Raw genomic sequence first — 24,661 nt, 5'->3', positions numbered from 1 at the left:
CATGAAACCCTTGTATCACAGATACGTGGTAGGAAAGAGATTATAATCAGTTTCACAAAACAAGTATCGATCTCCCAATGGGAGAGCATTAAGTAAACTGCCAAAGACGAGAAGTCCACAATTTGCTCAAAAAATCACATCCAGGAGATGTACAGAAAAAGGGAAAGCTATTTAAAAAATAAACATTACTGGTGAAAATATGCTAAAAGAGATTGAAGATTAGGAGATTCAAAACTGCACTGCTGTTTGAGTCTTAAATTGAGGCAATGATTACAAAATATGCATTTACTCAAAATGAGGAAAATCAGAACTGCGTCTCAACCACACAGTTGTTTTTGGATAATAGCATGATGACTTTTCCCTCAGGATTTTTGTAATCTCAAATATATTTGGCCTTTGTTTTTCCAGAGGAATCAAATTTTATTTTATTCAGGAGGTGAGGAATGAATAAAGTATTATAGACTATTCTTATGTGCACTGTTATCCAAATTTGCAGCTGGAGTTGCTCAGTAGGAAACAAATAGACACTTGTTAGTATGATGGTTATGACAGTCATCTGAGAAAAGAAACACCTGGGGTTTAGTCCCTGTTCTCATATTTCCATACTGAACCAATTTTCCAGAATAGCAAAAGTAGCTTTACTCTACTGTGCAAGCTTTGGAATCAGAACCACTCCAGAACAAATCTTATTATGTTTGTGGAAGCAATTATGAAATTAATTGGATTGTATAAGACATTAAAGTGATTCATGAAGTTCAAGTTTTACGTACAAGTACCATACTCAGTATTTTTAATATATCAAGGGTTAAAAGGAAATCTGTTTGTTCTTTCAAAACATTGTTTACTTAGAAGGGCAAAGTGCCTAATTTGTATATTTTACTCATATTCTCAGGTGTTACACCAATCACCTTTGTTACACCTTTGGAGACTTAGTTAAGAGTGTGAGGAATATTAAGGTGGGATGGAAGGAAGGGAAAAAAGGGAGGCTGCCTTTCTCTGTAGCAAGTCTGTAAGTTCCAAAATTTTAGTAAACAAATGTAAGACATTATAAATTGACAGGTCCCTTGATCTATCTCCATTTCTTGCACCAATGCAATACAGTTTCGTTCTTTTACTGTAGGTCGAAGGTTTGTTACAGAATGGCGAGAAATGTTTCGTGGCCTATAGGAGCTTGTAGATGTCTTACAATACTCTTATGAATTAAACATCTACTGTACGGCTGACAAAAACTGCAGGGGGTGAGAGCCAACAATTCAAAAACTTTCTTCCAAGCTTTGTTCTGTTTCAGAGCATTACCCAAGAAGGCGAGTAAAGTGCGCATCACTTCATGCTTTCCTCAAGAGCCTAACTGGGCTGTTCAAGAATTAAAAAAAGAAAGTCCTCCTCTTCATAAATCTTGTCATGATCGGACTACCCCAGAGAAAGAAAAAATCCCACCAAAATTTGAAATGGAAGACTTACAGATGCAGGAACTAATACCAGAGCAATTAAAAACTGTCAGGGAGAATACTATGATAAGTATAGTGTCTGCTTGCTAGGTTACCTCTGTATCTGAGAGGTATCTCATCTGTGATGAGCAATAAACAAAGTACGACACTGTGAAGGGAGTACAAAAGCTGTGGAAGCTACCAGAGGAACCTGAGTGTGAGAATGAGGGGAAGAAAACCTGTGAATACACACCTTTGTAGTGCACTGACTGGACCTCAGTGCTGGAGCAGTACAGGTATGCATGCAGGCAAATGAAGAAATATTTATGCCTTCAATAACTGTCAGGACACATAAACAGTAACTAATTAGCTTCCTCAAAACATATTTTAAAGATAAAGCAAATCTGAGAAATAAACAAATTCCAGATATTTCAAACCTAAGGTTTTTCTCCTGTCCTCATCGTGAAATAAAAAAGCAATCTTAAGCTTTTAATGTGTATTGTTGCTCATAGCTTCTACATATATCAGAATATTTAATTTTAGTTATAGTTACAGTTAACACATACTTCTATTTTTTAGGATTTTAACATATATTTGTCATTGTGTTTCCAGCCACCAGCATTTATTAAGTTCAGATGAATTATGTGGGGCACAAAACATGTTCCAGTCTACTAAATGACTCACTTCGGTAGTCCACCAGGCCATCCGCTACAAGGAATATTTGTTCATCCTCATCCGTACTTAAAAAATAAGTCCTTGCTGGAACAAATTCAACAGTTTCAACAGTTTCCAGCTTGCTAGGCTCTCACGGAAATTATTTTGGAAAACAAAACTCCCTCACTCGCAAGGGCTGCCGCCTCCTACGCAGAGCCCCCTGGACACACTGCTCTGCAGAGATCACACGGTGTGGGGAGCTGCCATGAAGCTGTCACAGGTGGCAAGTACTGCTACCACAGTCACCCTACAGCTCCTTGCCGCAGAGAAACACCTCGTGGAACAAAAAAATCAGATAGTGATGAGCATACCCCTGTCTGGTACTTTTATTTGTGTGTCAGAGCGCTGATGGGTAAAGTGCTGAGAAGCAGCATTTCCTCATTCAGGCATTAGTGGGAACTGAGACTGAATAAAGGCTTTCCAGGCCTGGATCACACTTCAAAAGCAGGCTCTTGCAAACATAAATCAAAGGCTGAAAGTTGCCTTCCATACTGTACCTAGAATTTGTGATGCAGTATTTGAGTTATATAAAATGTGTGAAAAGCAGTCTAGTCTTCCTAGAAAACAAAAACCACCAAATGAATTCCCTGAGCAAAAATGGCATCGCTAATCTGATAACAAGCAAACAAAAAACCCCCACAAAAAAAATCTAAACCCAAACCCGAGCACTCTCTTTACCTTTTCCTCTCCATTATGCCTGGATGAAGGCACTGGAGTTGAAATATATTGGAGATTATTGCCTGGGCAAGGCACAAGGTACCGGGGGTGCATCGAGACATGCCCAGCGCCAACTTAAACAGCAGTGAAAAAAATCCCACCGGGCACCAAAGGGAGGCAGCCCTACTCGAAAGTACTGAGGACAGACACCGGCCGCCCCTCAGGGCTGGAGACACCCGCTGCGAGGGAGGGAGCTCCTTGCCACAGCCCAGCCCGGCTGAGGGGGAGGCAGGCCGCGCCCGTGGGCGCCTCCCGCCGGCGCAGGGACACCCTGAGGCGCTGCGGCCCGGAACGACCGGTAAAACCATTACACACAAAGCAGCAGAAACCGTTACACAAAAATGCCTGAACCTGCTGCTCCCCCGGTCAGCTCCCAGGGTAAACGTCGATGGGCTGTGTGTAACCTGCAGTCAAAATACACACGGTGTTTTCTTTCTTCCTAGGGAGGGGAAAGGTATGTATTTATGTAATTGCGTCCTTTTTCTCACTAACAAAAGGAGTGATCGGAAGCTTGTGTTTAATTACGGAAACCCCCCTGACTCTGGATTATTTTCCCTGCAGTGTTTTCCAACCATTTTGAGCAGTTTAATTTTTTCCCCCCATCTTTTCTAGGGTAAATATTGAATAGTGGGTCATTATTTGTAACCAAAGAAAAAATTAAGCACTGAAAAGATACAACCTAAAAGAACAAGCCCCTACATGCAAATTGCAGCACCTGGATCCAGCTGTAGACCCAGTAACTGCTTCCCACTCCTGCATACACTGGTCTTCTCTTCCCCACCACACCCTAACATCCTGGTTTCTGCAGGAAGGGTAGGTGCAATGGCCAAAAAAAGGTCCAGGGGATCAAAACAGCGCACAGTTGAGAAGTAACCAGGCAATCCACGTATGACAAATAAATTCTGCCACTATCCTTATAGTAACAATCTGTGTTTGGAGTTCAATTTTTCAGAGCTGTAAAACATCATATGTTTAAGGGGTTTTGCGGTAAAACTAGTGTCTTCCAGTAACCAAAAATGAGCTCTACCTTATTTAGTCTCTTTAACATACAGTCCTGAATACATCAGGTGAAGTCAGACAAATTCATTGTTTGCTTTCATTTTTAGATATTGCCAAAATTTGTTCTGTATTTTCATTTTTCCCCAATACTGCTATGGCCCATTTAGATGAGTGAGATCCCCGAGACCCAAGGAAGACTGCTTCTTCCTACTGTGTCCAGTTTGTCTGTGGGACTCCATTTCTACCCTTCTACCCTCAGTGCATATGGCTAAGGGCCAAGGTACTTTTAGGTCAAACAAGCATCGAGTATTTATATATTAACTCTTAAGTTTCTGAGCTATTGTTAATCCCAAAGTAACTTTCATTGCTGTTGTCTGACATTAGAGGAAATGGACAAGCTGGTTATTCAGGATCAAAGTAACGAGCTGTCATGCACTGAGAAGTAGTCTCTGGATCAGCAAGGGGCAGTTTCAAAACAGCATGTATGTAGCTCACGCGTAGCTAATCAGAAAAAGAGGTACCAAAGCCTCCAATGAAGGGAGGAACATAATATGAGAAATCCAAGGACAATGAAGCTAAGGACAAAACGAGTCCTTTCTTCACCATGATTTTGAGGAGATATTTGTGAATGCAAAAGCACAGATTTCAGCCTAGAATATTTTTAAAACAACTGATTTACTATATAAAATTAAGTACAGCCCTCAGATGAAATGCTGACCTCTTATTTTATTAGTGTTACAGGATCCCAGTGTAATGAAAAAAAAAACCCCAACCATTTGTGTGGACAAGCTCCTAAAAAAAAAAATCTATTTTACAACAGTATGGAAATAATAGCTTCATTTTGGGAATGTACTTCCTGCAGTTTCTTTCACCAGGGACACCTTTTTCCTGTCCCTTTAAACTCTCAATTCCTTCTTTTAGCAGCTACTGTGATAGAGTCTTACCTCTGAATGGCTGGGAAGAATGCGGTGTGAGTAACTCTTTTCAGAAGCTGCCATCAATTCATCTTTAAGGAGAATCCTGAAGGAGCAGTTTGTGAGCTCTCCAGCTGGCATCTTCCTCCAAAGAGATCAATCACATTACCTCCTCGACATGTTCAACTTCAACCAGTCCAGGAAGCAAGAGCCCCAAGTTTGTTTTAAAACCTGTGTCTCCAGTTCAGCAGTCTTGCGAGCCATTGCTATGCCACCTGGCCTGCTCATCAAACTATTTATCATTTCCGTTAATGCTGCCTTTGTGCTGCACAGGAAGAATGCAAGCAAATGCACTTTGCAATAGGCTGAACACATGAACCTTTTTCTGTACAAAAGAACACTAATGCTCTTTTAAAGGCTACTCCTATCTTTAGAATCTCAAAACTTAAAAAATAATAATATATTTGCTTTGTAGAGCAACCAGAATAGTTTCTCTGTTTTCAGCAAGTTCTTTCCTCTCACACCTCTCTGTAATCTTCTCCTTCCCTGACAGGTCCCTGTCCAGTTTTTCTGGTTATATCTCAGAAAAATATCATTGTGTATTGGGCTTTGAAAGGGGTATGGGTAGAAGGGAGGAGAATGCCAGTTTATTGGGCATTGATAGAATGTTTCACATCAACCAGAACAGTTCATTGCTATAAAATGATTCACAGATATTGAACACCCTGAACAGATTACCCATGAACTCTCAAGATTACTTTTATCATCCTTGTCCTCTGCTTAAAAAGCACCTCTAGTGAAAGGATTAAAATAAAAAAATAAAAAAAAAAGAAATTGCATGCTAGCAGGGCTACTTGAACAGTGGGCTGTTCTTTGGATGTGTTCTTTAGATATAACACCATAATACAGAAACACCTTTAAGAAAATACAGAGAAAATAGAGATGAAGAGAAAAGACAGCTTGATGGACCTTTCTCATTTATTCGTATTTAGCCTTTTTGCTGCATTAAGATTATTTCACCCAATTCCAGCAGCGTAAAGCATCCTGAAAATTGTTGTCAGTTATATTTAAACCCATTTAAATACAGTACCAATGATGTGAAGTGTCTTTAATGGAGGAAGAGCTTTAAGATATGTAATCCAGAAAAATGTATCTTCTTATTGTAAACATAATTAATACAGCTCCCTATTACCAGCTTTGGAGTCCAACATTTTAGCAGGATTTTTCAGTCTTGTAGTTGAAGCGTTGGAGAGTAATCAGAACACTACTTGTGTATGCACGTATATGTATATATATTACAGATATTACTGCATTAGAGCTTTATGCCACTTGCAATCTGCAATATTAAAAATGCACTACAATTAGTGGAGGTGACATGAAGAAGAGTTCAAAGATATCTAGTATTATGTTGACTTAAATTATTTTTCTATTGTTAATCTTTAGTCCTACCAGGAAAATGATAGCACTGTATCAGTAAAAAGAGGGAAAAGTATCTGGTAACTGACTTCAGTAGTAGTTTTGCCAAAGCAAATTCTATTTAACAAGCCCTTTGTCAAGAAATATAGCTGCTCTGTTTAGAGTAACTTCAGCTGAAAATTTAAAAATTAGATTCATTAGGGCGAGCCAAGATAACTAGTCACCCATGATAATAATAGTATTTGCCAGAATGAACTCTGGAGATCTGTTTGGATGACAAAATTTCCTTCTGGCAGAAAAAGTGTAGATGTATAGAGGCTCTGTAATGTCAAGCTACCTGTAACTATGTACTTACCTTCTTATCAAAGCATACAGTAGTGACCTACTACCCCCAACTCTTCTTTGGAGATACAGAAGAACTCCTGTTTATAAGTCAGAACACCCTTAGACTATGTTGACATGTTATATCATACCTCGATTAATTCATTCCAAGCTTCACTCTCCCCATGTATGGCCTTTCAGCTATACAAACACACTTAAAGAAGGTACAGTGCTTCAAAACCAGCAGTTTTATGTTGTTAGAAAAAATAATTTTATCATCAAGTTGGGTTTTTTGGGGGGAAGGGTTGTTGTTTTGAGGAAATATATTTCCTATGAGCATATAACTAAAAAAGTTTTAGTCACACTGAAAAGCCAGTTCCAGGTCACCGAGTATGAGAGGACAAATAAAAGTTACATTATTTCTAACTGAAAATATTTTTTAAAAACTCTCTCTTGGATGGTAGCCATGCCAGTAACCAGAGAAAACTTTTCAGTTTAGGTAGCTAGTTCTCTCCTCGCATTTCTTTTCCTAAATCAGCATCTTCTCATAGTGCTTATTGTCTGGACTGGACTGAGACTAAATCTTCTGCTCCAGATACAAAACTTCAACATAGAATAATGGTACTGATGCCAGCAATCCATTTACTGACTTAACTGTCTGCTGAAACAAGATTTCTAGGGCTAAGAACTATGCGTCTCTCTAAACCTCTCCATAATTGTGGCTATGATGCCGTCTCCCAGCATTCATCTTGCCCTCGTGCTGACATACTAAGGTGTGTGATAGTCTGTGTCACACACAGCCGGACATTTATCAAGACAATCGGATAGTTTTGCATGAGCTCCAAAGCTCAATATTTAGAAGTATACAACAGAAATATTTTAGACATTTATTTTCATTTTAAAGGCCTTACAGTTTCCTTTATTAATAATAAACTAATTTAAAGATGAAGTGTGTATGGGAAAGAGGGACATATTTGAATGTCTTTGGTTCCAGAATTTGACCTGAGCTTTAAAGGTTCAGTGTTAGAGAGCTGATACCTGATTTGCTTCACATCCACACTTTTGAATTCAACTGCATGCTCAGGTATAGAATTAGCATCCTCTGGGCATATTAAGAGAGAAAGTCCAGTCCCCAAACTTCAGGTGATCCTTACTTTGTATGTGGAAGAATGGACCTCACTCAAGACACCTTTAACCTTTTTCTCCAGCAGTCTTACCCATTTTTGGTCAATGTCAGCTCAACAAACAGAGGCTACTTTTTTGGAGAACTGAGGATCAACAGTGATCAAACAAATGGTATCAGTATGTGTCACCAGACTGAGGGGACTTTTCTTTCACTCCTTGACCTGCATTTCCACAAAATGATACTGATAAAACCAGTGGTGTACTTCAGGAGGACTTAGAGCACAGTAATACTAATACCTGAGAAAAATCGTCCTTTCTGAAACAAACAAAAAAGGCAGAACTATGTTTTTAACTACACATGTGTGTGCATGTATTTGAAATACAAACCTCATTATTATGAAAGATCTAAAAGTATCTAGACTAGAGACAGAAAAAAACTTTCTTTTAGACTAAAAAAAATTTCCATTTTGAAACAATGACTTAGTACAGGAAACAGAACTGTTTAAAATTATATTAATAATTAATATTGAAGTTGAGATTACTAAAATTCCATGTATAGGAGAGACTAGCCTTAGCATTAAAAATCACTGAAGAAAACCAGGGATCCAGGTTTAACTCCACAGACAATCAGATTTCCATTCTGATACTATGCATATCACTTAATTTTTCTGTGTCTTGGGTCTTAGCATCTGAATGTTAAATCCATTTTACTGCTGTTTCAGCATAACCAGCTGTAATTGAAGTGCAAAGCAATAATCAGCTTTATTGTTTTCCTTAAATATGGTAAGTGAGCACGTCAGAGCACGGGTGCGAATGTCTTTTATAGTTAGTTTCAAATAGCCAATCCCAGTTCAGCCTATTTTCAGTATCAATTCTTTTCTAATAATGGCTTTTCAGCACTGCAGTGAAAAAAGCCCTCTACCCCATCCTACACAGTTCCACAAGAGGGAATCAATATGCTGCTTAAGTTCAGAAAAGGCCTTCAGTTCATGGCAAGGTCTTGATCTTGAAGATCACCATAACAAGATGAAGAAAATAAGTTTTTTCATACCACCTGAGTACTTAGCTGCAGCATACAGCAGCTGGGGGGGGGGGGCGGGGGGGGGGGGGAAGGAACTGTCCATTTCTTCCCTCACCTCTGTACCTAGTGTGTGAAAATATAAGAAAAAAATAATTTAATATAATTGAAGATAATGTTGAAAATTAAGAAAACATTAAGCCTTTATATTAGATTTGCCATGTTTTTCTAGTCTCCAGCAACATGTGACATTCCTTTACATATGTGGCTCTATTATGATATGCCTGATTTGAAATACTGTTATTATTCAGTTTTCTGAACATGTTTTTTGAACATTTTCAGAAAGCTTTATCTTTAATTCAGTGTGATGAAAGTGACAGCAATGACAATTAACAGTCCTGGGCATTTCAAAGGAATTCTTGTAATAGTGTGAAGTATGATCTCTCAAGTGGCTGACATCTATGAGCAGTGCAGTTTAATGAGGGTGAAGAGATAAAACGACATCTACTACAGTCAAAGGACAGAACAGCTTTTGTCAAAGCTGTCAGAATCAATGATAAAAGAAGCAGAACGAGTTAGCAATTTCTAGCCATACCATAGAAGTATCACTATTGTATCAAACTATGCAGAACTAAATAAAAAATAATATCTACTAGAAATCAAAATGGACTTGGTTGAAAAAGAAACATAAATGGACATTCTAAACTGAAATTTACACTAGGTAAGCACATTTATTCTTGGAAACAAAAGCAGTTATATTTTTGCTAAAAAAATTGTAAGAGTGCAAGAGAAGAAACACCTGGAATTGAAGCTAAAATGTATTAAGATGGGAATATTTGAGCTGAGGCTGATGTAGAGCAACTCACAAAGAGGTCAACATCTCAAGTGCGTTTCACAGTGTTCCTCCAACCAGAGGACAAAATATGTAATACTAAAGTAGGAGTAAAAGCATAGTTAAGTTTGGATAAATCTGAATTTAAATTTATGCCCCATGCAAGCTGATACTGATAATGTCTTCATTTTCCTGTTTTCATTTTTCACTTAAATAGTTTTCCTGTCACATTTTTGTGTATTTGGAAATTGTAAATAAAATTTTCTAGTCTTCATGGAAGAAAGAATTATTTTGATCATAAGTTCCCTAGCCAATTTTCTGTAAAATTTAAATTCTTAAGTTTATTCAAACCCACAAAAGCAAAACAATTTAAAGTACCATTTGGAATATGTTCATTGTTAATGCAATAATTTCTGGAAATGTTACCTCCATTTCTGTTCCTTAGGATTACAGGAAAATACTATAAAGTACCGTATGGATTTATTTTATTTTTATTTTAAACCTATAGTTTTCTTTTTATAATATCGTGTCTTGTTGCAGTAAGTCCAAATTCAGTTCTTGGCAAAAACAGGGCGGGGGGCTGTGGTACATGTTTTCCTGAAAGATGGGCTGGACTTAGGCATTCTGTTTAACATATGACATTTACTTTTCAAAAAATTAATTAAAATCTCTATAGAGTTACTCTCAAAGAACAACTACAGGTCCGTTTACCAAAAATAACAACAGAATTTAACTTATTTCTCTTCACCACAGCTAGCTAAAGTAATTCTTAACTTCCAAACTACAAAAAGACTAAAAAAGTTTGAAAGTGAAATTTTAACTTTACAACATCGTCCTGACCGCTAGTATTTTCATATAGCACCGGAAAAATATTTCTGAGCTTTACTGAACAAATGGTACAATAACTTTCTTAGAAAAGGAATACACCAAACTAACCAGCTACATCCAAATACCACAATTAGGTTTAGCACATAACTACTAATTGTATTTTCACTTGAAAGTACTGTGCATAGCACTTGAAACACTCTGTACTTAAAACATACTATGTAATATGTAATCAGTCTGGAAAATATTTCTTCATTCTCCAAAAATAGATCAAAATTATTAGTGCTATTAATTATTACAATTCTACTGCATCTGAGTTTATTGAGGAAGGCTTAAAAATCTGTTGTCTTTAATAAGAGGATTCAGTAAAAGTGTGGATGTTTTTACAAATGCTGTAACCTCTGTCTGACTCAGTGACTGAACAGATGTGGAAAAGAAGTGCATGCCATTCCAGCTGATAGGCATGGGAAGCCTCGTCTGATTTGTTCTCCAAGGCAAATATAGATATTATAGATATCTATATATAGATACCTCCTTTAGATATTAATTCCACTCATTCAATTAAATAACATAGAATAACTGATTATTAATTGATAACACACAAATTTGAAATGCACAAAAATATTTTCATTTAACATGCTGTGATAAGCTATCCCATCCCACTCTGTATCTTTGGTAAGATTTATATACAAATTCATTTATTTGTAGAGAGGATACCCACCCAGCCCTTCAAGAACAACCAGTACTGTGAATTCTGCATCAGCTTTGTAGAACCAGAATAAATGCTAGTTAAAATTGCACAAGTCAAAAGAATACAGATATACAAAAATACACACAGGTATAGTTTTCATCTAACTAACATCTAATATAAATCCAATTTGAGGAATCACTATCAATAGGGTAACTTAATAGTAGTTTATAATTTAGTATTTCTGCACGTTCAATAGAGACATTAGTCAGCATCAGGGGTAGGGAATAGTCCTGATAGTGACCTTAAAAAGTCACCATTACCTGTCTTTTCTGTTCTGTCTAGCAAAAGCAGTATGAAAACATTGCTATTGAAAAAAAAACAAACAAACAAACAAACAACAAACAAAACCAAACCAAAACAAACAAACAAAAAACAACCAAAAAAACCCCCCACGAAACACCACAACCCAGGGAAAAAATAAAACAAACAACAACAAACCACAAAACCTCATGAGATGGAGTTTCTTCAGCCTTTCAAGGAAACCTGTTATTTTTTTCTAACCTAAATGTTCCTAGCTAAATAATTTCTGCTACAATTTTAAACGTCTCTAACTATGCCATTTAACATAGAGGATAGTTTGTTTGTTTCCTTTTGCAAGATCTTTTTGTCCACTTCTGTTAGACTAAACCAACACTCCTTTAGTCTCTCCTCCCAGGTCTTATTTTCCTAAGCCTCTGATCTGAAGAACCCTCATCTTTCTTGAGATCTGGTGTAAAGAGCAATGTAATATGGTGTGATGCCTTTCTTCCACAGATTAAATTGGAATTACCTGGGAATTTCTTACACATTAAATTACAGGTCATACATCTGAGTACAACATTATGCTTGCTTTCTTGTAATGCCTGCTTTCTCATAATGCCATTGTTGGCTTACCCACAATGACCACATCTCACATTTGATAGATAACTATTAAAATACTTTAGCACAAATCATATTTTCCAGAGTATTGTAACTTCTGAGCTTACTACCTGCATATGTAATTTGTATACTCTTCATACCAGAAAATGAACCTTGTAAGTATATCTTTTCAGTTTTGCAGTAAGCCGTAACCTAGCTATTTATGCCTTATTGCTCTTTTTTTGCATCCATTTGACAAGAGTTGCATAAGGAACCTATTTCTCTGATTTGCATATAAGAATGTCACCTTGAACAGTATGACTTTCTTAACTCAATATTTGTCACATCTACTGCATTTTCCTTACCCACAAGGCACGTTGGCCTGTCAAAGGACGAAGTTTTACATTATTTGCTCTTGATAAAGCAAACTTGACAGTTACTCATCGCTTTGAGACCTTTTAAGTGTTTACAAGTAAATAGTTTGTTTTTCCAGCACTTTTACAGGAATAGAAATCCAGCTGATTGGTCTATTTAAAAAAAAAAAAACCCACAACAAAACAAAACAAAAAAACCCAAACCTCATACTACAACCTCACTTTATTCTACCTAATTTTAAGCAGGGTCCAAGTAAGGAAAGTAGTTATTAGGAACAGGTGGATGCTTTAGATGTTAAGTGAATTTAAAGAACCAGGATAAATGTACTTCAAAATTTGGGCAAATATCTAAGTTGGGAAAAATCTGAGCTTGTCTACCTTTTCCAGACTTCTAGAACTTTGCCTATCATCCATGAGTTCTCAAAGGTAATTATTAACAGATCTAAGATTACTTCATTTTAAAGTTTTCCAAAAGTCTCTTACTCAAGTGATTTGAAAACTTGGGTCCCTTGACAACTCTTGTTTTGTTTTATTCAATTTCAGTATTATTTAAATCATCAACTGATCTGAATCTTCTTTGTTTTAGACTCCAATTAATTCTGTTGGCAGAAAATCCAGTTTTAATGACATTCACTTTCTTGAATTCTATTCAGTATAGTTTACTGTTTTGCACTTCCCTAATAATAAACCTTTTTTTTCCATTCCCAAGCATTGATTCATTATCAGAAATATCACAAGAACATCTCATACATGGGCATTCAGTATTTTCAGTACTAAAAAAGTCAACATACATTATAATGTATAATGTATGTATAATGTCTTTCTAAGAATATTGTAAGAACTGTGTCCTTCTATACTCCTTTTCATAGTAAACACCTAGTTTGAGATATTTGTTGATATTAAAACCTTTGGTTAGTTTTGTTAGATGATTCTAAAAAGGATGGGAAGAAAAAGCCTCGTCCACTTAATTTGCATGGTTTAGTGGTTTGTTTTGGATCATGATCCAAAGCAGGGAAAATCACAATAACAATACTCCTTCACGCTTTTTATAATTACACTGTTGCTCCCAGCAGATCTCTCCTACTGTAGTGTGGACCAAGCACCCCAGATTACCTTTAAGTAATCTCTCCCTATTTCTGCCTGTCATCTATTCTTGAACAAACTTTATCCTTCTATATCAAAATTTCAAACCTGAAATATATTCTACTGCATGCCAGCCGTATCAGTTTGTAAGTTTCTATTACAGATCACCAAGACTGAAGTCTTGTCTTCTAAACTCAGGTGAAATGCACTGTTATTGTATCAGTTGTCAAACGTTCAAACACAGCATTCTCAACTCATTTCATTCCTTCTCTCTCATTCTGCTAAGAATAGACCTTAGTTATACAGATATGTTTATAAAGGAGAACAGCTTTTCACATAAATTGAGATGTTGCTTAATTCATTTACAGAAAAACAGAGATGAGCAGGCCTTTTCAGACCATCTCATTTTCTATCCTCCTCAGTTGCTTGTTCTCTAAAGTTTCTTGAACACCTTTACTCATCTTTATAGTGTACTATGTATATTCTCCTTAAAGAGAAATTTTCTGCCTAGCCAAGATTTACTTTGAATCACTTACAAGCTCTTTTTCCTTAATCCTTTAGCAATGTTGCTCACGTGCCATCACCCCACATCCATTTTACCTGCAAGATATTTCATTCCCCTTAGTGTAAAGTTATATTAACTGCAAAGGTGAGTATCCTTTCTTATTAGTAGTACAGGGGGAAAAAAGAAGAAGAAAAAAAAAACCCCGCACAACAAACCACAAGATGTAAGACATCTGGAAATAAGATATGTGAAATATAGAATATTTCAGTTGGAAGGGACCTACAATGATCATCTAGTCCAACTGCCTGACCACTTCAGGGCTGACCAAAAGTTAAAGCATGTAAAGGGCATTGTCCAAATGCCTCTTAAACACTGATAGGCACAGGGCATTGACTACCTCTCTAGGAAGCCTGTTCCAGTGTTTGGCCACCCTCTCAGTAAAGGAATGCTTCCTAACGTCAAGTCTGAAACTCCCCTGATGCAGCTTTGAGCCATTCCCATGCATCCTGTCACTGGATACCAGGGAGAAGAGACCAGCACCTCCCTCTCCACTTCCCCTCCTCAGGAAGCTGTAGAGAGCAATGAGGGAGCCCCTCAGCCTCCTTTTCTCCAAACCAGACAAACTCAGTGTCCTCAGCCACTCCTCACAGGGCATCATGCCTTCCAGCCCTTTAACCGGCTTTGTTGCCCTACTCTGGATACATTCAAGTACCTTAACATTCTTTTTAAATTGTGGGGGCCAGAACTGCACACAATACTCAAGGTGAGGCCACAACAACGCTAAATATAGTGGGAATAAGATAATGTGAATTTTAATACTTGTCCCAAGAAAGAAATCGTAGTTTTATTTACAAATCAATACTACCTGTATAGTACAGTAAAAATATCAACAAAATGGCAGCTTTCTTTTTCCTTCATTTGAATTAAAGCAGAGGGTTCAATACTGAAGTCCAACACAAAACGTTTTTGTTTCTGAATGCATTTTTTCCAGCTTTTACTTTGGCTTCTGTTCATACATGCAACAGATTTTTGGTGTTTATACTCATTCACTCAAGACCAAAACAAATGTTAATTAAGAAAAAAACCAGAACCCTGTTTATATCAACTTGATCTGCATAAAGCATTAGTTGGCAATACAAGTGCTACTATAATTTAAAGGCCCCAGCATCTAACTGTTCATGTATTCTTTGTTTTGGAATTCTCCGAGATTCACAAACTTATTTAGAATTTATCTAGTCTGTTTTCTTTAGCACAGAGATTAGAATATGTACTTGAAATTAAGTTACTGTTTTGAGACCTATTAAAACCATTAGGACATGCAGCTGATGAACACACTGCCATTTTTCCACTTTTCTTTCTTAAAGACAATTGACTGTAGCAAATCTGTAAATCTGAAAGGACTTAATTAGTATCCAGGGACAGTTTAGTGGTATTTAATTAACAAAGAGACCATAAATTACTTTAAGGAAAAAAACCAGAACTAACCAACCTCTCATTACATCCTGCTAGGGTTTTTTTAATGGGAAATTCTAGTTAAAAGGAATATACTTTGCCATTTAGAATGATCACAGGAAGCAATACTTATCTTCAGACTAGCAAGAAAAGTGTTCTAAAGCCTCATTCCAATTTTTTGTCTGTACAACAGATGGACTACATTAAAAAAAAAGTCTTGAGAGCTAAAATAAATGGAGAAACTAAATCATAGAAGGAAGCAGAATATAGCTATTATTTAACACAAAAAAAAAGTCAGGTGCAAGAGTATTCAGATTCACAGAAAAAGGACTCTCACATTTTTTTCTTCCCTGAAAGAACAGACTCATCTACCTACTGTCACAATGCCTACTCCATAAAATACTACCAGGGCAGAAGGCTTTATGATAATATTAAAACCTTTGCCCATTCTATGTTCATTTTTATTTCTATCACCTTATCCCCACTGTAACAGACTGCATCTCTTCTTACTGAGACAAGATCAAGATAGAATTAACCTTTCTCGTTTATTCATCTACTTCATCCTATTTGTAGAGTCTTGACTCTTCCTTATTACGCTGTATTCAACCTGATCTTTGCTCTCTCCGGTGTTATTGATCATATCCCTTTAGAAGCATCTCCGTCCCTATTTCAGCATGACACAACCTCCATTTTCTCCTGTGCTAAGTTATCCTGCTTTCCTCATTACAGGCTCCTGAACAGACGAGACAGATCTGATCAGCACAGAACAACCCAGTATTCTGGGGTCCAGACTGATGTGAGGAGCAATAGCCAGATTCCATAGGTTAATCTTCTCTGACTTAGCCATTTCTGCATCATAAAGCTGGGGAGGGTTGGGGACAGGGTCCACTTGCTACCCATAGTGCAAGAAAAGCAACTTCTTTATGTCTTTTCTCAAATTAGTAGCAAGATGTACAGCTATTCCTCCGCAGAGAATACAGGGAGAATACTTCAGTAAGGGAGACAACCCAGTAATGGCTGTTCTTTGTGGTAATCTTTTAGATGTGCAGATGTTCATTATTGCAAAGGAAGCCTGGGATTCCAAATTTCTCTCTTATTTCAAACTGGGCTGTAAACGTGGACTGACTTCCTCTGTACCACCTTCGTACCACAGAATCTCAGATCAAATTGGATCCAGATAAAATACAAGTGGTGGCAGCCTATTTTGCACATCTCATCATATGGGTGTTGTGAAGGCAGCTACATTAAGGATTGAAAGGCACATAAAAACACCATGGAAGACTGCATCTACACTTATGTAGAGTGCCTCGTGTAGCATCAGGAAAATGCTCTGCTATCTATTAGAGTCACATAACTGGCTTTCCTTCCTATAAGATAGGAGCATGGTGGATTGTGTACAATTGGACACCATGGTGCTGTCAAGAGGCAGCAGAAGTGTGCAATTGAAGTATCAGTCTCCAGTGCATTCCTGGGAATGACACTAGAGTTAACATGGGCTTTTACTGACTGCAGAGTGTCAAATAACCACACAGCCTTTTCCATTTGTGTTTACACAAGAAGGCATATCCCGTAGAAGACATATCCTGTACTGAAGGAACAAAGAACATGGACACAGCTGTTATTAGAATGCTTTGAAGTGGGTGAGCTATCTTTCCTTTATTAGAGAAGTAAAACTTTAACAATTCCTTAGGTAATTCATAAAACTGAGCCCTAACAATTAAAATATAAAGACATTTTTTTTAAAATAATTTAAAAAAAAAAAATCATACTTTCCCTCAGAATGGACCTACAATCTTCCAGGATTTTTGGCATATGGGCAACTCCCCATAATTTGTCTTGAGAAGAATCCAGACATAGTTTATGAATGCTTTCTACCTTTTCTTCCTGTCTATAATAAAAGTATCAACTCCCCTTGTATCCATGTTTATGAAGTAATAATAGAAATACAGAAAGTAAATTTATCCCCCCAAAAATATTAATTTTAGCAATTAAAAAAATTATCACTGTAACTGCTATACCAACATATGATTGTCTTGGCCAGGGTGCAACATATGATTGTCTTGGCCAAGGTGTACTTTTGGGAACTGTCCATTCAGATAAAGGAAATACATAACACTAACATGATCATAAAATAAGGCATGCATTATCATCCTAAACAACTTCTCAGTAAAGGAGAGTAAAATGTGGGTGGATTAAAAGAGAAACAAGGGAGGGGGAAATAAGAATTATATCCATCTTACATTAAGGAATCACTGGTCAAATGGAAGAAACGGATATAAACAGTGATAAACATTTTGTCTTTGTTGCCTTCATTTTAGTGGACTTGAAATTAAGTCTCAAATGGCACACAAAGTCTTACAACACAGTTTCTAAATATTAGCCGAAATGATCATATTCAGCTTCAGCCCTAGGTTCACAACTGAATACTTATCGCATGGCAGGAGATAACCTCTTCCTCAGCTGAACTACTTCCTTCCAAAAGGTTCCTCTCCCCCCACCCCTTGCCTCAAAAAACACCAGTTTGTAGTTGAGCTCCAAGAAGATTTAAACTCTACTTCTTTCAGATTGACAGTTTCTCATAGCTAAGAGTTGTTCCCATATGTACTTCAAAGGCAAGTGATGCTGTGGACTTCCCAGCAGTGTGTGTCCTGCTCTTGAAGTCTTTGAATTATCTATAGGAGATGCTGCTAACAAAGAGAAACTGACAGTCTTAAAGTAGAATTTAAATTTACTTGCAGCAAATGCCACAAAAAGAGAATTACCTTTTTAAAACTGATTCTTTTTTCTGTCTCTTCAGACAGCAACAGATTTCAAGGAAAAAAGATTTTGTAGTTGGGATTACTGTTTATCAGCAGGAAAAAAACACTATCATAACATGAAGACTCTAGGCACTCCAGAAAGAAATATAAATTTAAAGTGAGTATTTCCTGAAATAATTAATTATGCTTTTAAAATAAACTAAATACCTGAATCTCCTTATTCATTGTCAAATTTATTTAAAATTTATTTAAAAAGAGCTCCTGTGCTTTTTTTGTCTCTTAAATGTTTACAGTATTCACAGGTAGATCAAGTAGATCACAACATACACAAGAACAACTTCTTTTCCATCTTCATTCCTATTTGTGCTTACATTCTGACTTCAAAACATATTTTATGAAAAGATTAGGTCTAGCATGACAGATAACAACATAATCTCTTTCAGAAAGTACAGAGTTAAGAGAGACTGTTAAACATGAAATATTTCTTTTGGTTTGGTTTTTTTTTTTTGTGGAAGGGGAGAAAATTACTTGAAAATATTGAGTAAAGCAGTTTCAAAGTGTTAAAACATATCACTTTTCTAACTGAAAGGCCTGTTTTAAAAGGTAACCTGTTTACTGTAAAAATAGTTAAGTCTCCAAACAATTTGAATCAAAGTGAAATATTTCCAATTTACTTAAATCTAAGTCTATAACTGTTTCACTGAACCACAAATTACTTTTTCAGCCATCACTTATTAAAATTTGAGGCTTTTTTCACTTCCTGTCCTATTTCAGAACAATAATACAAAAAATATCAAAAAACATTAATAAACAAGCTATATATTTCTTGCCTTAAGTCTGTAAAGCTAAACTTGAAATCAGAAGTTTGATTACCTGAGGCTTTTGGTGACATCAGCCAACAGACTTTTAGGGAGGCAGCCTCTAAGCTTCACTGCCTTGGTTTTTTTTAAAAAGGCATGAAGAAAAAAATCAGCGATAAATAATTTTATGCACTGCCATCTCTGTTCCCTTCTCACCGTTTGATAGCTATACACACATCTTATTTGAACTTAAATAGTAAGCAGGCATTCTGTCTTACTGTAACTGTTGTTTATCTAGCAGAGTTAGTCTTCACTACAGGTAGCCTCACATGTAACACACATTGTTTCTTGATCTTATTTTTTAATTTCAGGTTTAGATAGTAGCATTATGTAACAAAGGTATCAACAATCTTCCAGTTCACTGAACCATGAGAAGGGTTTGAGGCTCACCATGCTCTTTTCTTGCCAATGACAGTTCAACCAGCATGGAAGAAGGTAACAACATTTCCAAGAAGGTTAAATATAACTCATTTGGCTAAGTACCATCCTTGTACCTTCCATTACAGTCAGATTTTCCTCCTACCAAGGTCTTAGTTCTGACTGCAACTAGAGAGACCTCAAATGAAACTTAAGTTTTTAAAGCATTTTTCAAAGATGTCACTGTCAAGGCAAAACAGAAGGGCAAAACAAATTTTAGGGCAAGGTAAGGGAAAGATAGCAAACTGGTATATTTCTGCTGGAAAGTCAGGAGTTCATTTTTAACTCATGTAACTCATCTGCAAAACAAGCCTCCAAACTTCCTTTGGTTTCAATTCCTAGCAGCTAAAAACAGGGCTCCTTCTGCAATTCTCTCTGAAAAAGCAGATACTGAAATTCCAAACAAATATGGCATCTATTTTCTAACTTAACTAATGCCAGAAGCCGCACTAGAATTTAGGTCTTCTATTTCACTGGGCATACTAGTACATCTTTCAAGTTACCATATTTTTCTTCAAAATTTAAGTTTTAAATGAAATCAAAAGACATAGCTTTTAGCAACTGTTAAGACACTGCAGAAAACACAGATAGAGCGTGACTGATTTATTGACAGCTGTGAGCTCAAACCCACAGAATTCAGCAACTGAAGCATACTTATGAGAATACTTATGCTAATAAATCCACATTATTTGTTATACGCTACCTTGCCAATAGAAATTCTTGTAATTTAGTTAAGATTTCTTAAATTAAGAAATATGAGTAGTGACACCCCTCCTCCCTCTCTTTGTACATGTGAATATATCTGCACATAGTCTAATGCTTTAGCCTTACCAGTGCTGTCATCATAAACAACAGTAACTGTTTTCCACTTGAAGAACTGCACAAGGTCAAGGATGGCACGGCTGAGTGAAGAGAAATCTGGATAGAGGCTGACATAGAAGGAGTCCTTGTTGTCTGACACCTGATGTTTCCAGCGGGTCTGGATATGTGGAACACCCAAAGCGTTGCAGATGGATTGCACAGCATTAGCTGAGGAGCTATGGGATGGTCCGAAGATGGCAGCCACCCCAAGGGACAGCTGATCGCAGGCTGAAGAGGAGACAGAAGTCTGTCAATGATGAGAGGAAAGAAGGCAGTGTGCCAGAAGGTATTGCACAATTCATATTAAACAAAAGGCACTCCATGAAATATAACTTTATTACTGACAGAGTTCCCTTCTTGTGTAACACTTTCATTTACACAGATTTCAACTTCAGAACACATTTCTAAGCTTTCACTATGAGCTGATGAATAGCAACACTTAACATTGAAATAGCGCTCAGCTATGTTTAATAAACACTTCTATGTCAGTGGAAGTCACAAAGGCCAGCAATTGTGTATCTTTTAAAAAGCGCTGACAAGAGAAGAGATTTATTCTCAGCTGCATCTTACATTTGGAAAAGGGCCATATGGGACAGTATTCTAACCTAGGCTGTTCAAGCGTTAACTTCTTCCTCAATCAATCAACACTATTTCTACTGAGATCCTAATTACTCAGAAATTATACACGTTGAGTAGATTCTAGTTAAGTATCAGGCAAATGATTCATTTCATTGAAATGGACATTTGAATTTCTGTATCTGAAAAGTAGGCATGTTGACTAGCAAAATTGCAAGGTCAATATTTTCCCTAAAAGAAAATTAAATTGCTATCTGCTAATGAAAAAAAAATTCAGTGTCCCTTCTTAAACACTGGAAATACTCAGTTTTGCTACGTCTATATTAGTAGATAAAACTGACCCTGAGAGTCACTGACACGATACTGCTGCATTCAAGTGGCTTAGCTCTCCTCTTTCCAATATAGGATGACCCTATTTATACTGTGCATTAGCACTCTCTGGCCTGTATTATCTCCCACAGTACGCTCCAGTATTACCTTGCAGAATATTAGTTGGGACATGCCAAAAAGAAGGAAGGAAAATTAGTCAATACTGCAGACCAGCGTTTCAGCCCATGCCCTTCTCCTGTTTAGATCACTATGATAGACATAATCTTTATGAGTATGCAGTTCTGAAAAAAACAACAGATTCTGTCTTATAAGAAAACATCCTATTAGGTAGAGAGAATTAATGAAAAGTATCTCCCTAATCCAATCTAGATGCGAGTATTTGTATGAAGCTTGATTAATTAATATTGTTACTCCACCATCAACATTCCTGACAGCTGAGGAAATAAGCAGTAGAAACACATCTTGCTGCATTACTTTTCTCAGCAAGTCAAAAGTAATTGTTTTGTTGTTCCTTTTCAACACGATGAAAATACTGCTAAGTCTTTCAAGTGCATTCCAGAAAGTATGCTGGCACACCTTTTTATTACTGCAGAGCACCAGTGGTTTAAATGAACTTCTCATATACACACAGGATCTCCGTTGCATTTCTGAGAGTCAGATCGGGGCCTAAATGACGAGCTTGATAAAAAAACATTTATGCTAATATTGCCCTTCCTAAGAGTAATCAACAAGCTTTATGCAAATGTCAGTAAATGGGATCACTAACAACAGCAATAGCTACCAGATGGCTTTTCAATGGGCTTTTTTTTTTTTCCTGTTTCTGAGATTTGAATAATGCTTTCACACGTGATTTAATATGGCACTGGCTCTATCAGATGCATACCAATTTTTCTAGTGCATTGAGGGATATTTTTTTTGCATTTACATTATTCTTCACTGAAACAATATCTTGGAAATATTGTCTTGCCTTCAGGTTGCTCTTTCATATAGTGCCTTTAAAAGCCTATTAATATTTCATCTATATTCAACTTCAAAAGTATGTGTTATTAAGAGGTCTAAACAGGCTATTTTTGATGCAGTGCCTGCCTGCTCACTAATGGACATAATCATGAACCACAAAATGAGTCAAATGCTTAAACCTCATTGTTAAAACTCTGCTTTGGAGCCATCATAATAAAATGAACCATTTTATGTTAACCTTTAGCCTTTGATTCTGAACTAAAGCACCTGTCAGCACAAATGTAGTTGGCTGTATTGTGAATTGATGAAGCAAAAAGCTATTAGCACTGGAAGATTACACAGATTTTGATACAGCCTGACCAGTTACAAAGAGTTGCATTCTCATCCAAGATGCAAGTGGGAACAATGAATATATACAATCTATTCAATGTATCCAATCAATGGCATGTTCGCATTCTAACTTCAGCTATTATAGTCTACCAAGAATTAGCAACATAACATTAGGGCTAGCTTGCACCTTCAAGCAAACTCCAAGTAAGGACTAAAAGTAGTTGTATTGTCTCAGGAAAGGCTTAAAGAATTAGAGATCGCAGAACAAATTCCTCTGCTCTCTACATCCTCCCTCAGGAATGGAGAGAAACTGTCCCATTAAATTTCACAGAACACCATGTGCTGGAGTCAGGAAGCATTTGAATTTGGAAGATAAGGAGAAAAGGAGAAAGAAGGGGCCAGAATTAAGGATCAGCCTTTATGCACTGTTGGCCAAGATGGACAGAGTAGCCTCTCTCAGAACCTGCTTTAATCCATCATCCAAAACACCAGGATAACAACTCAAAAATACTTTGTTAAAAGTGTTGCTTGCCTCTTTCTTCTTCCACACACTCTCCTCTGCAAAGAAACTATCTTGCTAGGCATAAATATTTAGCCCATAATATTTTTCATAAATCAAAGCACCTTACAATGACTAAACTGTCTGTATTTCTGTACAAATATGGATAATGTCTATTTTCATACCTAACAACAACAACCTATATTAGAATTGTTTATTTAGCAAATAAACAGATAAAACAGGTTAGAAAGATTAACTCTGTATGTTACAGCGAAAGATTAAAAAATTCTCATAATTTCTAAACTGAATTTTTTAATCAGTATTATATTCCACTTTTAAGATGTACTTCATGTACATTCATCCTGACACAGCAGCTTTTCCCAGTGTAGCATTTCTAATGTGGCATCAAATGTTTTTATTCATCTTAGCCCACTATAACACCAAAAATCCCTTATTGTGTAAAGCTTTCTGTCTTCAACACTTGGGAGTGGTATGTTGGGACCAGATCACTTGGCAGATTTAGGCTAGAAACCTGTCATAAGAAATACAGGTTGACCTCTGATTCTTTCACCTTTCTTATTTTCTTGTTAAGGATAACATTCATATGAAATTGGCTCTTCAATTTATAAAAAAATGTTTTTAAAGAACATGTAATACAGTGCAAAATTCAGTCCTACTGAGTTCTGACACCAGGCTTTGTATTTTCTCCTATAAATACATATTGAACTTGTTGGGGTTTGCAAGATGTGGTACAACTTGCATCTATTGTCATAGACTTGAATGTAAAGCAATCTGAAAACTTCAATTTTTGTGAGAATCAAAGATTTGAAAATTTAGGAAAAATGTTCAAAATTGTTTCTAACTTTTAATTTGTCTTTAAACAAATCATTTGTAGTTAGAAGAAAACTGCTGAACTCAGGCCTAGACATTCACCTCATAGCAATATTCTTAAGAACAGACTTAATATTTAGGCTTATTTTTATGCCTTGTTGACATAAGATGCACCAAATTATAACTACTTGTTCCCCTTTGAAGCCCATACCTGATTAACTATATCAGACATTCATGTGCTAAAGTTATTTGTGGAGATGTACTTAAAGTGATTGAATCCTTAAAATTGAATTGGAGCCTTCTTCCAGGTTCACTAGAATTTGGGCCCACTGGGCATTTTCCAGGACAAAGTCTGGAGATAGTGTTTTCTCACTCCAAAGGAGCTGGTCTCTAAAACACCCTAGTCACAGAGCTCAGAAAAATTTATTTCAAATTTTAAATATTTAAAGACAGGGGCTTTTAGACAGGGGCAGTGGGAGCAAAGGTGACAACGTAATTTTCAAGCAGTTACCATTACAGCCTTCAAGGGGTGGTCTTTAAAGCAGTTCTTTGATGTAAGCCACAAACTTGTACGGTCTCACTGCATATGGCTTTATTGGACAGATGTTTTTTCAGGCAGGTAAACTAAATGAGTCTTAGTTGCTCATTAAAAAAATTAAATATGCAAAAGGTTACCTTTTTTGGATGCTTCAAAACTGTCATAGAGATTTATCTTTTGAGTATCATATGTTAATGTGGTGTTTGGCAGAAGAGTTCTGTTTCTGTTGATTGTGTTCACAGCAAATCTGAAGGCTAATTCTTCTGCTCCCATTGGACCAGATTCCACACACTCAAAAATGCCTCCTGGTAGTGGGAGAAAGAAGAAAGAAAAAAAAAACAAACCACTAGTAAGCCAAAATGGCATACAAGAACATCTTTAATCATCAGT

General features: G+C 36.6%; 1 protein-coding gene across 1 annotated transcript in view; it reads right to left on the bottom strand.

The window, feature by feature from the left end:
• GRIK2 (glutamate ionotropic receptor kainate type subunit 2) overlaps positions 1 to 24,661 on the bottom strand; it is a 445,724-nt gene that overhangs the window by 274,873 nt on the left and 146,190 nt on the right. Inside the window, exons 3-4 of the mRNA XM_075498454.1 lie at positions 24,409 to 24,576; positions 20,178 to 20,435 (exon numbers count right to left, since the gene is read on the bottom strand). Coding sequence (XP_075354569.1) covers positions 20,178 to 20,435; positions 24,409 to 24,576 — 426 coding nt within the window. The remainder of the gene's footprint in view (positions 1 to 20,177; positions 20,436 to 24,408; positions 24,577 to 24,661) is intronic.

The sequence above is a fragment of the Mycteria americana genome, chromosome 3 (assembly GCF_035582795.1).
Source record: "Mycteria americana isolate JAX WOST 10 ecotype Jacksonville Zoo and Gardens chromosome 3, USCA_MyAme_1.0, whole genome shotgun sequence".
In the NCBI taxonomy this organism is placed as follows: domain Eukaryota; kingdom Metazoa; phylum Chordata; class Aves; order Ciconiiformes; family Ciconiidae; genus Mycteria; species Mycteria americana.
This window is presented reverse-complemented; position numbering and strand designations above follow the sequence as displayed.